Consider the following 15,534-nt stretch of genomic DNA (forward strand, 5'->3'; position numbering starts at 1 on the left):
TCTCCCATTTAGGTCCATATAAAAATAACAGCTTTATTGAGAGACTCCAAATACCATACAATTCATCCACTTAAAGTATACTCTTCAGTGGTTTTTAGCATATTCACAATATGTGCAACCATCACTATAATCAATTTTAGAACATTTTCTTCACCTCAAAAAGAAGCCTTGTATTTTTTTCCTTTTTGTTAACTTAAAATTTTTTTCTTTCTTTTTCCCCCCAAGTTTCTATTTCAATTCTAGTTAGTTAATGTATGGTGTAATATTGGCTTCAGGAGTGAAATTTAGTGATTCCTCACTTCCATACAACACCCAGTGCTCATCACAACAAGAACCCTCCTTAATACCCATCCCCCATCTAGCCCATCCCCCACTCACCTCCCTCCAGAAACCCTCAGTCTGAAGGAGCCCTGTACCTTTAGTTATCACCTCAATAATTCCCAGCCTTCCTAGCCCTAAGAAGCTACTAATCTACTTTTAGTCTCTAAAGATATTCCTATTCTGGACATTGCATATAAGTGGAATTATACAATATATAACCTTTTGTGACTGCTTTCTTTCACTTAGCATAATATTTTCAAGGCTCACCCATGTTGTAGCATGTACTGGTGCTTCATTCCTTTTTATTGCAGAACAATATTCCACTGGTAGATATACCACACTTTTTTTTTTTAAGATTTTATTTATTTATTTGACAGACAGAGATCACAACTAGGCAGAAATGCAGGCAGAGAGAGAGAGAGGAGGAGGAAGCAGAGAGCCCAATGCGGGCTCGGATCCCAGGACCCTGGGATCATGACCTGAGACGAAGGCAGAGGCTATAACCCACTGAGCCACCCAGGCGCCCCTATACCACACTTTTTTAAAACCATTCATCAGCTGGTGCACATTTGGGCAATTATGAAAAATGCTGAACATTCTTGTGCAAGTTTTTACATGGACATACTCATTGATTTGTCTTAGCTACACACCTGGGAGTAGCTTGCTGCATCATATAGTAACTCAGTGTTTTACTTTTTGAAGAACTGTCAAAAGTGTTTTCCACGGTGGCTGTACTGTTTCATAATCCCATCAGCAGTGTAATATAGTTCCAATTTCTTTGTGTCTTTGCCAACACTTGTTTTTGATTATAGCTATCCTAGTGGATGTAAAGTGGTATCTTGTGATTTTGATTTTCATTCGCCTGATGACTAATGATGTCAAGCATCTTTCATGAGCTTTTCAGTCATTTGGATATCTTTCTTGGAGAAATGTTAATTCAGATTCTTTGCCCATTTTTAAAAAAGATTTTATTTATTTATTTGACAGAGGGAGAGATCACAAGTAGGCAGAGAGGCAGGCAGAGTGAGGGGGGAAGCAGGCTCCCTGCTGAGCAGAGAGCCAATGTGGGGCTCAATCCCAGGACCCTGGCATCATGACCCAAGCTGAAGGCAGAGGCTTAACCCACTGAGCCACCCAGGTGCCCCTGCTCATTCTTAATTAATTAATTCATTAGTGTGCTCAAGGGTATGGATGGGGTGGGGTGGGGTAGGGGCAGGGGGGTGGGAGTGAATCTCCAGCAGACTCTTAGCTAATTGTAGAGGTCCATGCACGGCTTGACCCCACTACCCCAAGATCATGACCTGAGCCAAAATCAAGACTCAGATACTTAAATGACTAAGCCACCCAGTAGGCACCCTTCTTTGCCCATTTTTAAAATTGGATTTTTTAAATTACTGAGTTGTAAGATTTCCTTATATAATATTATAGATAGGAGTCCCTCATCTGATATACACTTTGCAGATATTTTCTCCCATTCCGTGGGTTGCCTTCACTTTCTTTTTTCTTTTTTCCCAAAGATTTTATTTATTTATTTGACAGAGAGAGAGATCACAAGTAGGCAGAGAGGCAGGCAGAGAGAAAAGGGGAAGCAGGCTCCCTGCTGAGCAGAGAGCCTGATGCAGGGCTCGATCCTAGGACCCTGAGATCATGACCTGAGCCAAAGGCAGAGGCTTAACCCACTGAGCCACCCAAGCACCCCTGCCTTCACTTTCTTGATAGTGTGTTTAATTCTGGTGAAGTCCTATCTATCTGTCTGTCTATCTATCTATCTATCTATCTATCATCTATTTATACTTTTGGTGTCATATCTAAGAATCCACTGCCAAATCTGAGTCATGAAGACTTACCCTTACATTTCCTTCCAATAGTTTTACATTTTTACCTCTTTCATATCGATCCTTGGTCCATTTTGAGTTAATTCTTGTATGTATATGAAGTAAGGGTCCAACATCATTCTTTCAGGTCTGGTGCTGGGGGCAGGACAATGGTGTACCTCTCTTTGAGTGACACCCCTGCTTTAGGAGTGAGCACTTGGTAGGGAGAGGCAAGCATCCCAGATCTCCAGGCTTGCCTCTATGTGAGCAGTCAGGGCCCCAGTATTCTCAGTGGCACCGTGCCAAAGGTAGAGCCTCCATCCCATGAGTGGGGGCTGGGCCAAAGCAGGGAGCCCATTCCTCTCCACTGTATTTGATGGGAATTTAACCTCAGCAACAAGGATGTGGGGCAGGATGATAAATGCTGATGTCCTGTCCCTCCAAGGAAGAGAACCCTCCCACTGGAGCTGATGGGAGAGGAAAGGCTGTGTTCCAGGGTGCACCAGTGTGGAATGGAGTTTCTTTGTCGCTGAGCTGGATGGAAGCAGGGAAGGAGGGAGTGGATACTGGTCAAATACCACAGATTTTCACTTTTCTGTCTGAGTTTTAGTGAATTCTCTTGAATAAATGTTTCTTTATTTGTTGTGTACCCTTAGGAGCATTCCAGAGATTTAAATGAAAGAAAAATAGCCATCTTCACCAGTGTTGCTGGAGGGTAGATGCAGAGAGCTCCTCACTGTCAAGCTGCTATAGGTTCTTTTTTTGTAACTCAAAGCCAGTGACTGTGGGCAGTGGAAAACGAGAAAACACAAATTTTGGTGCCCACATAATAACTCATTCTCTCTATATATTGATGAAATATCAGCTATTAAAATGGCTCAGAGCTAAAAATGGACTGAGTCGATGGTAACTAAAGCAAGGAGTTTTCTGCATTGGCAGTCATACCATTACTCATAAACTTTAGAAAATATCTACTATATGTAAGGCGTAAAAATACAAGATAAAAAGCTAAACATCCATTTTGGAAATTAGGCGATTTTCATAAAAAGCGAATAAACCAAGGCAGTCTATACTAAATGTCCAGGGAATAAGTACTCCAGTTTTTCATAGGCATGGAAACTCTCCAGGACTGGAGTGATCAGGGTGGGTTTGTGTGTAAGAAGCGTGGGCAGGAGTAAGTTTGGGGGAAAAGGTAGGATTCCACTGGGTGGGTGGCCTAGAGGGAGGACACATTCCAAGGCAGAGCGCTGAAGCGGGATTGCATTTGGTCGCTGAAGTGGGATTGCATTTGGTCTGTTTGAGCAATAATGAGTAGACCCGCCTGTTTGCTGGAAGGTGTGTACAAAGATTTAAGTGAGAAATGGAGTGGTGACCAGAAAAGCAGCGGGGAGAGGTGGGGCTTGGTTGTTGGACCCTGTCTTGTGGGCTGCTGAGAGCAAGGAGTGCTTTTTAGAGAAAAATGACTTCGGCCAAGAGATTTTGCCTGTAGTGTGTAGTTGGAATGAAGTGTGTGTGTGTATGTACGCGCGTGCGCGCGTGCACGCGCTCGCACAGGCAGAGCCCTGAGGCAAGGAGACTACATATTAGACTGTTACAAAGAAATGAAGGTGTGGATTAAGTGAAGAAGGCAGGAATGGAAAGGAAGTGTTTGGTGGGTGATAAAATATAAATCAGGACCTCGATAAGCAGCCGATTGTTAAGACAAACATGGCAGTTTCCATCAAAAATAATACTAGAATGTGAGGTGACATGGGCTGATTTAGCAGTTTGAGATACTATGTACATTTTATTGACGGGTTTCCCATGCAATAACTATAAACGGGTCTCCTTAGTTTTGAATTCTCATATATTTTTCTTCCCTCTTCTTAGTACTTCAAATTCCTCTTCTCCACAGTTTGCATTTAATTTGACCTCAAATTAATCTCTTGTATGTGCGGGAGGAAACCAAGCGTTGCAACAATGGCACGGGTTGTGTACGGTTTTAAGGATGAGTTTCCTCCCTTGAAAACAGCTATCCGGGTAGAAATGGGAGGCACGTGGCCAACTCTTGCTTTTTAGCAGGTCGAACATGACCTTCAAAACTCCCTAGGACACGCTAATCTGCTGCGGGCTGCATCTCCTGTCAGACTCGGGCTGGCAGGGTCTCCCGCGGCCGCCTGATGTGTACGGCTCGGGGAGGGGGGGTGGTGTGTGTGTGTGAAGCTATAGTTGACAAAACAATACAAAAACACGCACAGAAAACAAACCACAAACCCACATGCCTTACCACAGTGGGCTGATGAGTGAAGTTGCGGAAGGAAGGTTCTGCTCTTGCCCTTTTAAAATTCCAGTGCACCAAACACACACGCGCTCACACACACAGACACACAGACAGACAGACACACACACACACACACACACGCGCCCGGTCCGCTCTTCCCACTCCCTGCCACACTGCACCAGCATCCCTCCCCAAGTCCTGATTCATGAACCGTGCCACCTTTGTCTCATTTGAAACTGTGCAGACTATTTTAATCCTCCCACCCCCATCCCAGATTTCCCCCCTCCCTTCATCCTCTAGAAAGCTCTGATGTAAGGCGCTCGCTGAGGGGGGAGCGCTTCTCCGATCAGCGCGGGTAGGCGAGATCCTCAGAAGCCCCCTCCGCGGGACCTCCGTCTGCGGGGGCCTCTGCTCGGGACCCCGCTGCGGAAGCGCCTAGGTTCCTTTAAGGTGTCGCGCTCTCCGAAGTGCGGGCAGGGAGCCCTGAGCCGGCGCGGGTCCCGTGGAGAAGTCCTGCAGCCCTCCTCTCCTCCCGCTCGCGAGCCTCCGGGGCCTGCCCGCCCGCCGCCCGCCGCGCATCGCCCCCCGCCCCCCGCGCACCGCGCACCGCCCACCGCGCGCCGTGCACCGACCCGCCATGCGGCCCTGAACCATGTCCTCCTCCTACGCCAAGAACGGGCCGGCAGACGCGCCGCACTCCCCCACCTCTCAGGTACCGCCCCCTCCTCCCCCCGCCCTCCTCCCCCCGCCCCGGCGGCCCGAGAGCGCCCCGCCTTCCAGCTGGCCGCGCGGGGCCCCCAGTCCTGGGAGTCTGTCGCCCCGCACTGCCACCCCTCCTCCGCGTCCCTCTCTCCTCCAGCTCCTCCTCTGTCTTCTCCTCCCCTTCCTCCTCCTCCTCCACCTCCTCACCTCGTCGGTCTCAGCTCTCCCGCTCTGGAGCCCGCAGCCTTCCCCAGCTGATGCCGGGGACTCGGACCCCGCACCCCAAGAGTCTTTGTTAATGGATGTGGTGGGTGCTCGCGGGCTGCTCTTGCCGGGCATCTTTTCAGCCGTCGAGGCTTGTGCTGGGTGGGTGGGGGTGGGGGCTGTATGTGGGGACCACGGAGGAGACCGGGGTGCGGGCTCTGGGAGACCCCGGCGAGCTGGTCCGCAGGCGGACTCTAGCCCGGGGTGGTCGCCCGGCTCCACGCTTCGGTCCTCACCGGCTTCTCTCTGGCCCCGTGTGTCGAGTCCAGGTGGCCCGAGGCACCACGACCCGGAGGAGCAGGTTGAAAAGATCCGATGGCAGCACCACTTCGACAAGCTTCATCCTCAGACAGGTAGGAGGCGGACTCGGGGCGGCGGCGGGGGGTGTGGGCAGGCTGGCGAGAAGGCCGGGTGCGCGGCGCTGGGGTCCGCGAGCCGAGCGCTGCCCCCACGAGCCGGCGCGGCGGGTCGCGTCCCTGCGCGCCTCTCTCCGGCCGGGGCGGCGCGCTGCCGCTGCGTCCTTCTCCCGCAGCCCCCCGCGCCCCAAGTCTTCGCGGCCGGGAGGCTCCGCGCCCCTCTGCAAGTTCGTGCGTGCGGACGCGAGTTGCTGGAGACCTGGCTTGGGGCAGGGATACTGAATTTGACGGAAAAGTGTTTCTAGTTGCACTTTTCTGTGTGTGGAGACGCGTCTTCAAGTCGTGTGCTTGAGTTTGAGTAACCGGAGCCCCCGGAGCCCCCGGAGCCCGGCACATGGTTGACTTGGCGGACAGTCCGTGGTCTCTGCTATTTTTGCCCTATTTCGAACACTTCTCTGTCTAGGTCTTGAAAGACACCCGCGAGCTCTGGTCAAATGAAAGACACTTCGAGCACAAAGTTTCGGGTCACTTGGGACCTATTCTTTGGTTCGCTTAACTAGGCAAGGACTGCCGGATCTGGTTAAATCAGAATAAGCCAAGGCAGGCACTCAGTCCCGGGGTCTGGGTGGTACTACACTTTGTGTTTGTTTTCTTAGTGGTGGTTTCCTTCCGCGTACTTCTGGTTGAGTGCTGTGTGTGCTAACGAAGGATCGCCGCTTACACGGAATGCTTAGATCTCTTTCACCTTGATACAGGAGATGGGTCCTTAGTTTTTGTACTGCCCATGTGCTGTAAGTGAAAGCATCTCTCCAACAGCTGCTGGATGCTAGCGAGATCACGAAAAAGTGAATCACCTTGATCTTTGGAACAGAAACTGTGGAGATGTGTGCTTTCCGGGTGACTTAGGAATCCTTTGGTCGTCGCCCCAAGACGCCTTTATCCCGGGCTGTGCTGTGGGCTGCTGGAGTGACCTTGGGAAGTTCTTTTCCCTCTAGGTCACTCAGAGCATTGTGTAATGTGTTCTTAACCAATGACGGCAGCAGTGGTGTGTTTCCTTAGTGAATATCATCAATTTAAACAGATTATCCATGGCAGATGGGTTTTAGATTCAAAATTGGACTCAGACTTCTCCTAAAGAGTTCCTAAAACCTATTTAGATAATATTTATTATGCAGATACTAATTTTCTGCAAACAAATTATTACTACTATTTAATTCAGTGAACACCAAGCATTTGCATTATTAAAATAAATGTATTTTGGATCCTGAATTCATCCTAAAAGTGCATTCTATCCCCTTTGTAATGCTTGCTTAGGTCATTTGTGTATTTGATAAAGCAAAGACATTCCTCATCTTTAAAACATTTTTAACTTATGTGACTGAGATCTTGTTGATGTTTATTTTGTAGGTGCCTGTTTTTGGTGGTGATTTTTTGTTGCGAATTCTTAGAAATACTAATTATACAGCAGTGTATTCCCTGAACTGTCTAACTAAAACTTTTGAATTCATCTACACTATCACTTCACTAATGCTTTACTCTTCTAACCACAAACAAAACAATCTATATATTTTTTAATATTCCTATTTTTTCCTCAATATACTCCAATAAATGATTGAGATTAATGCATGTATAAGTTCTTGTTAAGGGTGTTGTTATGTATTGTCTTAAAAATGTAAAGTATTGCATGCTAATAATTTTGGGAGTTATTTAAATGATGTAGATTTTTATTTTACATTTTTATTTTTAAAGATTTTATTTATTTATTTGATAGAGAGCACAAGCAGGGGGAGCTGTAGGCAGAGAGAGATGCAGGCTCCCCACTGATCAGGGAGCCAGATGTGGGGCTTGATCCTAGGACCCTGGGATCATGACTTGATCCAAAGGCAAGTGATCCAAAGGCAGACACTTAATTGGTTTAACCTACTGAGCCACCCAGACACCCCAAACAGTGCACATTTTTAGAATAAATATATTTCATTAGTTTTTCTGAAAGTGGGATTTGTTGATTTAATAAAATGGCCTAATTTAAATTCAGGAGTTATCTGTATTTGCATTATATACACAACCTTCCTATTTTTTTCTGTGTAAAAATAATGCATAATTTTTGTGAGCACTTACAGTTCAATAAGTATCTTACACATGATCTTGTTTAAATGGCATAATGTAGACTTCTATAGTGGCTACAATAACTGGGATTTTTGTTTCTTTGACAAGAGACGAAAAGTTATTGCAATATTAGAATTTAACAGTATTTTTTGAAGTAAAATTGAAAAGTTTTCACCTGAGTGCCAAAAAAATATTTTTAAAAAAGCACAACAGCAGGGTGCCTGGGTGGCTCAGTGGATTAAAGCCTCTGCCTCTGGCTCAAGTCATGATCCCAGGGTCCTGGGATTGAGCCCTGCATCGGGCTCTCTGCTCCGTGGGGATCCTGCTTCCCTCTCTCTCTCTGCCTGCCTCTCTGCTTACTTGTGATCTCTGTCTGTCAAATATATAAATAAAAAATCTTAAAAAAAAAAAAGCACAACAGCTATTTATGTTATTAGAGCCTCATTATTTATAGAATGACCAGTGACTTATTGTTTTTGAATTCTTGATACACTGGAGTGATGGAATTTCTTGGTGATATTTTAGTCAGTGTGGTGCCTTCACACATGAAGAAGATAGTGGGAATGCCAGCAAAATAGTGCTGCTCATTTCTGGTGTCATATTATTTGTAAAATTAGGGAAAGTGTTCCCTTCACAAAACAATATGTCAAATCAGACGGGTAAGATGGAGCTAGTGGTGAAGAACAGGAGACAGTTGGCAAATTCACCTAGTAAAACTGTTTCTTCTTTAAACTGGTAAAAAGGGACGCCTGGGTGGCTCAGTTGGTTAAGCCGCTGCCTTCGTCTCAGGTCATGATCCCAGGGTCCTGGGATCGAGTCCCGCATTGGGCTCCTTGCTCAGCAGGGAGCCTGCTTCTCTCTCTGCCTCTGCCTGCCTCTCTGCCTGCTTGTGTGTACTCTCTCTCTCTCTGGCAAAAAAAAAAAAAAAAAAAAAAAATCTTAAACTGGTAAAAAGTTTTTGTGTGTGTGTGTGTGCACATGTGAGCTGGCCTGAAGACAAGCAACCTGAGAAAACGAGCCTGCTGTCCTCTGTGGACTACTGCTCACAGAGCCTTTTAGGCGTCTTTGACCTTGTTTCATGGGCTCCTAGATCGCTGGCCTCCACAATCAAGGAGGGATGGAGATTTTGGAATGAGTCCAGGGAACAGCTGTAGCTGGTTTCTTTGAGGAAAGGTGAGAAGATGAAGTATTTTGCCACTGAAAGAATAGAGAGCTGGGTGACCCAGTAATGATCTTCAAAGTGTACGGCAAAGGCATTCTTTGGAAATGGGATGGACAGTTCTCTGTTTCCACTGAGGATGAAACGCAAGAACTGCTACAGTCAGGAAAGGAATGATGTTTTACAGCAAGGCTTTCTTAAGAAGGTTGCTATCATTGGAATGGCTTTCCAAATGAGCCTGTAGAATTTTCTCCTAGGAGATCACTTCTGACAGACTATTTGTGAGTGGATTATTTAGTCATGTTTTATTTATTTATTTATTTATTTGATTTATTAAAAAAAATATTTATTTGAGAGAGTGAGCAAGCAAGTGAGAGAGCGAGCACGCACACAAGCAGGGGGCAGAGGGAGAAGCCGACTCCCCTGCTGAGCAAGGAGCCGGATTCAGGGCTTGATCCCAGAGGACCCTGGGATCCTGACCTGAGCAGGAAAGCAGACACTTAACTGACTGAGCCACCCAGGGACCCCTATTTATTTATGTTTTTAAAATTTTAGGAAACACTTATTACACATTTGCTATGTGCCCAGCACTGTGCTAGATACTATGAAAGAGGAATGAAAAGATGAATGAGACAGAGCCCCGAGACCCAAAGGATTTTGTAATCTACTTATGGAGACATAGGTGTATACACATAATATAGTGAAATGTAGCAAGAAATGAGGGTGTGTGCGCTGCATATTGAAATACTCTGGGTGTTATTGTACATAGAGTTTGTGTGATGGAGTCCTCCAGTTTACTCCCATTTTTCAAAGTGATCAAAGTATGATTGGTTTGTTGATCTTTCCTTGTTAAGTCTGCCCTTATGAGGACTGCAAGTCTTACAAGGCCTGGCCCCTCCTAGTTTCCAGCCTCATATTGAACCATGATCTTTTAGCTTTGGACATAGATCTGGAACACACCATCTTTCCTTCTGCCATAGGCTCTTTGCACATGCTGAACCTTCTGTGTGGAGGGCTCTTGTTCTCTCGTCTGCCTACTTAACTTGTCATCTTCCTTGAAACCTAAGTTTTGTCTTTACTTCTTTTTTTTTTTTTAAGATTTTTTATTTTTAAGTAATCTCTACACTCAAGGTTGGGCTCGAACTCACAACCCTGAGGTCAAGAGTTGCATACTCCACCAACTGAGCCTGCCAGACACCCCTAGTCTTCACTTATTTTTCTCATCTCTCTGATTATGCCAGTTCCTTAACCATCTACCTCATTCCAGAATGCATTTTGCCAGTTCTCAATAACTAGATTTCTGTTAATGTCTGTCCCCTCATTCAGATAATAAGCAGGGCCAGGTCTGCATTTGGTCTCCTTTGTATCCTCAGCATTTAGCGTAGTAGGTGTTCAATAAATATTTATTTGAATGAACGAAGGAATGGATGGATGGAGAACCAGCTTGATATTTTAGGCATGTGGTTCCGCTCTACATTAAACTCTGTGTTTAATGGGTAGAAATTGCCTTCTAACAAAACTTCCCCAAATTTAGCAGCTTAAAGCAACAACAGTTTTTTTTGTTTTTTGTTTTTTTTTAATTTCAGTGTGCTGACCAGTGTGTGGTATTATCCGGGCACTGGCATGGCTGAAAGATCTAAAATAGCCTCACACGTGTGGTTGGCAGTTGGTGCTGGCTGCTGGCTGAGAACTCGACTAGGGCTTTTGGCAGGGGGCTCAGTCTTCCTCCACCTGGGCTCCCAGCATGGTTGCTTGAACTTCCTTACAACATGGTGGCTGGGTTCCAAGAAGGGGCATCCCAGGAAGTAAAGGGTGAAGCTGAAGATTTTGTAAAACCTACTGTTAAAAGCTACATGACATTGCTTCTGGTACAGTCTCTAAATCAAAACAAAGGGCTAGCTCCGTTTCAAAGGGAGAGGAAATAGACTCTCTTTTGGTGGGGTGTAGCAAGGTCACCTTACAAAAGAGCATGTTATTATTGCAGTCATCTTTGGAACCATCTACTTTAGATTACAGAACCTTGGGCTTTTTTTAAGTATGCTAATCAAATGATCGTGATCATAATTCAGTAAACCCACACTGTATTTAGAGATTGAAAACATATTTAGTTACTAAGTTGGTACTATAATAAAACAAGCTGGCAAAAAATTCTTTGGGTTATAATTCAGAGACACATTTCGCCAATAAAATGCAGATTCATCAACAGAAGGTGTATGCTTTGTGCATAGCTCTAAGAATAACCATATGCTTAGAGGCGTGTATATATGCAAAATTCATCCATAAACTTAGAATTACAAAATTTTAGAACAGGAAGACATTGCAAAGGGAAAGTACGTCAGTTCCTCATTTTCAGATGAATGAGGAGACCCAAGGACATAAAGGCTGTACCGACATCACATCAGTAGTAATAGAACCGAGACAGGGGCAGGGGACCTTACTCAGATTCTCTAGTTTTTCCATCACAACACACTTCATCCCTGAAATATCAAGACAGACATACAAACACAGAAATGTGGACACATGAAAGGACATATGGAGCTTATTCCTCTTAGATCCTAGCAATAGTATTTTTAAAAAATTTTTTTTTTTATTTTTTAAAGAGAGAGAGAGTATAGCACAGAGGAGCAGATGGAAGAGGAGAGAAAGGATCCCAAGCAGGCTCCACGCTCACTGAAGAGCCGGATGGAGGGCTCAATGTCATGACCCTGAGATCACAACCCAAGCTGAATTGAAGAGTCTATCCTTTAAGTGAGAGAGCCAACCAGGAGCCCCTGATCCTGGAAGTATTCTTTTTATTTATTTATTTGACAGTGAGAGAGAGAGAGAGAGACAGCGAGAGCAGGAACACAAGCAGGGGGCGTGGGAGAGGGAAAGAAGGCTTCTTGCAGAGCAGGGAACCTGATATGGGGCTCGATCCCAGGACTCTGGGATCATGACCTGAGCCAAAGGCAGATGCCTAACGACTGAGCCACCCAGGCGCCCCCCTGGAAGTATTCTTAATTTATATGGTTACTGTGAAGAACAAAGCAACAACTAGAGAATCTTGAGGTTGTAGTTTTCCCCTTAATTTTACCATGAGATAGAATTTTGGTTTGGATGGGTTCATGGAAGTTTGTTTAGTAGTCATTATATGAGCCAGAGTCTACCCAGGAAACAAAACTCCTTGGGATTTTACAACTGAGGGACTTGAATGTAGAGACATGGTAAATAGGTGATGGGAGAGTTTAGAAGCTAACCCTTTAGGTTAGCAATAGCGGGAAGCCACTGCGACCTCTAGGCTAGCAGGAAAAGGAAGCTGTTCCTGGAGCCCAAGGGCCAGAGTCACCTGGTAGACGCTGGAGCCCCTGGTGTACTGTTTTGTGGGAGGAAGAAACACAGAGGACATCATCTTACACTTGTTAGGATGGCTACAATAAAAAAGAAAAAACAGCAAGTGTTGGCGAGGATGTAGAGAAATGGACACCCTGGTGCACTGTTGGTGAGAGTGTAAATTGGCGCAGCCACTGTTGAAAACAGCATAGAGATCCTCAAAAATTTAAAATTAGAACTATCATATGATTTATCAATCCCCGTTCTGGCTATTTATTTGAAGAAAATGAAAACACAAGCTTGAAAAGATAGATGCAGCCCATGTTAATTGCAGCCAATGTTTACAATAGCCAGGGCATGGCAAGAACCTAAGTGTTCATTGATGGATGAGTGCATTAAGAAGTTGTGGGGTGTGTGTATAGAAGAGTGTGTGTGTGTGTGTGTGTAATTCAGCCATGAAAGAATGAAATCTTGCTATTTGTGATAACATAGAAGGACCTTAAAGGCATTATGCTAAGTGAAAGAAATCAAATAATAGATAAATTCTGTATGATCTCACCTGTATGTAGAATCTAAAAAGTGTCCCCAAACCAAAAACAAAACAAAACAAAACCAAAAACAAAAATTGAACTTATATACACAGAGAACAGATTAATGGTTGCCAGACGCAGGGGTGGGGGAATAGGTGAAATGGGTGAAGGGGTCACAGGTACAAGTTTTCAATTATAAAATAAGTCATGGTGGGTGTAATGTACAGCAGGGGGACTGTAGTTAATAATCTATTGCATATTTGAAAGTTGGTTAGAGAATAGATCTTGAAAGTTCTCATCAAAAGAAAAAATGTGTTATTACTTATGGTGATAGGTGTTAACTAGACTTGTGATTATTTTGCAATATATGGAAATATTGAATCGTTACATTGTATAGCCAAAACGAATATAATGATCTTTGTCAATTATACTTCAATTAAATAAAGAGAGAGAGAGACAGAGGATATATAGCTTCTACTAAAGAAGCCACTTGAGGGCAGAGAAAGGGGAGGAATACTCTGCCCCCCCCAACCCCCCCGCCCAGCTAGTCCCCTAGTCTCCTGATGCACCAGCCCTTGGCTGAGCCCAGCTGGAAGCCGGCTGACTGGGAGCCTGAGAAGCAGCCTGCAGACCCTTGACCCTCTTGAGAGAGAAAGCAGCACAGAGAAAGGGGAGAATGATACTCAGGGAAGTGGGACAGGACCAGCACAACCATTGGACTGTAGCTGCATGGGAATAGTAATGATTCGTGTTCATTAACAGAATTAGAAGTTTACTTGCTCTGTAAGTAAACGTCCTAGCTAAGTGGGATAATACAGTTACAGTGAACCTGAGGGGAAAGTTCACACCTGTTTCCTGTGTGAATTTTATCTGGAATGCGTCTTCCCAAATTGAGACCAAGAAAAAACTCTGCCCCTCGTGGCAAACTGCTTTGTTTTCGCTCTTGGGCTTGAATATATGGAACTGAATTTACGACGTTTCTTGCTGAGAAATCCAGTTCCTGGGCAGCTAACCCGTGAACTAGTCCCTTGTGCTCTTCTCCAAGTCCCTGTTCTTGGCACACAGAGTTCCCTAAAGTCTCATTTTTGTAGAACAAAGAACTATTTATCCTTCGGTTTAGGATGGTGAGATTTTATTGAAACTTAGATGATTCTGATTCAAATTTTAATCTTTCTAGAAAGTTATAGGATGCAGTGTGGATCCTTAAGCTGGAAAGGACCTTGGTGTTACTGTGGCCTTCTCTCTTTAATGACTCCACTGCTGCCGCAGACATTGCCGTCCCTGGGAGTTAAGGAGCAGAGACTCCTTGTTCATTCATCAAGGGAAAAAGCAGGGGTGGAGCTGAAGAGAATGTGGTTAAGTCACACCATGTGGTGTAGCTAGTTGTGGAAACCAGTCCCTCTGCTTCTGGGGAGTCAGTAGCTGAGCCCAGACAATCTAGTTCTGGGCCATCTTTTCTGGCTGATGCTGTAGCATTAGCCAAACTCCTTACCTTCCTCCTAGTTTGGCCATTTCTTGGTGTCTTTTCTGCAGCTTGGACTCCGAGAAAGCATCAGCCCTAACCAGGGACAGCAGGCTTTCTGTTCACTCACATTCACTGACGACTCGAAGAAATGTTGGCAGGCACGTGCGCAGAGGGGCACGCGGGCCCCCTTCTGCTGTCTGTCCTCTGCATGCTTTGTTTCAGGCAGCACTTTGGAGCAGAGTGTTCCCTAGAACAGTGCTGTCCTCGGTGTTGCTTGCTCTCTGCTGGACCTTCCCTCCCAGCAGGCATGTGTGCCCCGAGAATGGGTTATAAGCCTCAGCAACATGGATCCTCGGAGTCTGTCCTCCAGCAGGGTGTGCCCAAGATGGACCCAGAGCCCCTGGATGGTTTTCACTCCCCTTGAGCCCAGGGCGTTGTGCCAGTATCTCCTCTGTGGGGCCGTGCAGAGCATTTCCTTCACCCTCCCCAGTCACACACGGTCTTTACAGTCCCTTTCCAGGTTCGAGTACAGCAAAGTGCTGAGTCCCAAGGGGAGCTAGGCTGTTAGCCCCAAGAACCCCTACAGAAACCCATTCTGCCCTGCATCACAGTTGCCTGCCCTTGTCCTTCGTGACCCAGGAGAACGTTGAGGTAAAATACAGCACCCTTCATTCTAGAAGAGTTGTCACGAACTTGATTACAGAGCGACACATCAGCAATTGTACGTGGCTTTAACCACGTAAACTGGGGCAGGGCGTGGGGGTGGGACTAGAGCTAGGAGCCGAAATGAATGCCAAGGCTAAATTATTCAGTTTTCAGGGAGTACTTTTAGGGCTTTCAGGTAACAATAATGACAGGCTGTGTGCTGTGGCAACCTGCTTTCAGAGCCAGAGAAGGCTGATGTTTCAGGAACACCTGGCTGGAATATAGAGCGGGCTTTGAAATTCCTTGATGACAGCTCTCATTTTCACTGGAGTAAACATGCCCGTCTGCAGGCTTCTACTTTCTTGAACGTGTCCTTTCTTGTTACACACATGCACAGAGAAGAGGTGGTCCCTTGGCTCTGAAAGAATGCCATTCAGCATTTGTGCCTTATGTCCCGAAAGCATTAATTAGACGGGGTCTGTACAGCTTCTGCAACATCCCCTGACTCTCTCTGGTCATTTCCGTGTAGTCCTTTGGATGGCAGATGGGGCCGATTTTATTTCTCTGTTTATGTTCTTTGTTGGTGGAGGCATCTTTGTCCAG

General features: G+C 45.6%; 1 protein-coding gene across 1 annotated transcript in view; it reads left to right on the top strand.

Moving 5' to 3' along the window:
- Window positions 1-5,047: 5,047 nt before the first annotated feature.
- CACNB4 (calcium voltage-gated channel auxiliary subunit beta 4) overlaps window positions 5,048-15,534 on the top strand; it is a gene marked incomplete at both ends in the record, with an annotated part of 240,399 nt that continues 229,912 nt past the window's right edge. The window contains 2 exons of the mRNA XM_080798892.1: window positions 5,048-5,107; window positions 5,631-5,714. Coding sequence (XP_080655018.1) covers window positions 5,048-5,107; window positions 5,631-5,714 — 144 coding nt within the window. The remainder of the gene's footprint in view (window positions 5,108-5,630; window positions 5,715-15,534) is intronic.

The sequence above is a fragment of the Martes martes genome, assembly GCF_963455335.1.
Source record: "Martes martes genome assembly, chromosome: 3".
NCBI lineage: Eukaryota > Metazoa > Chordata > Mammalia > Carnivora > Mustelidae > Martes > Martes martes.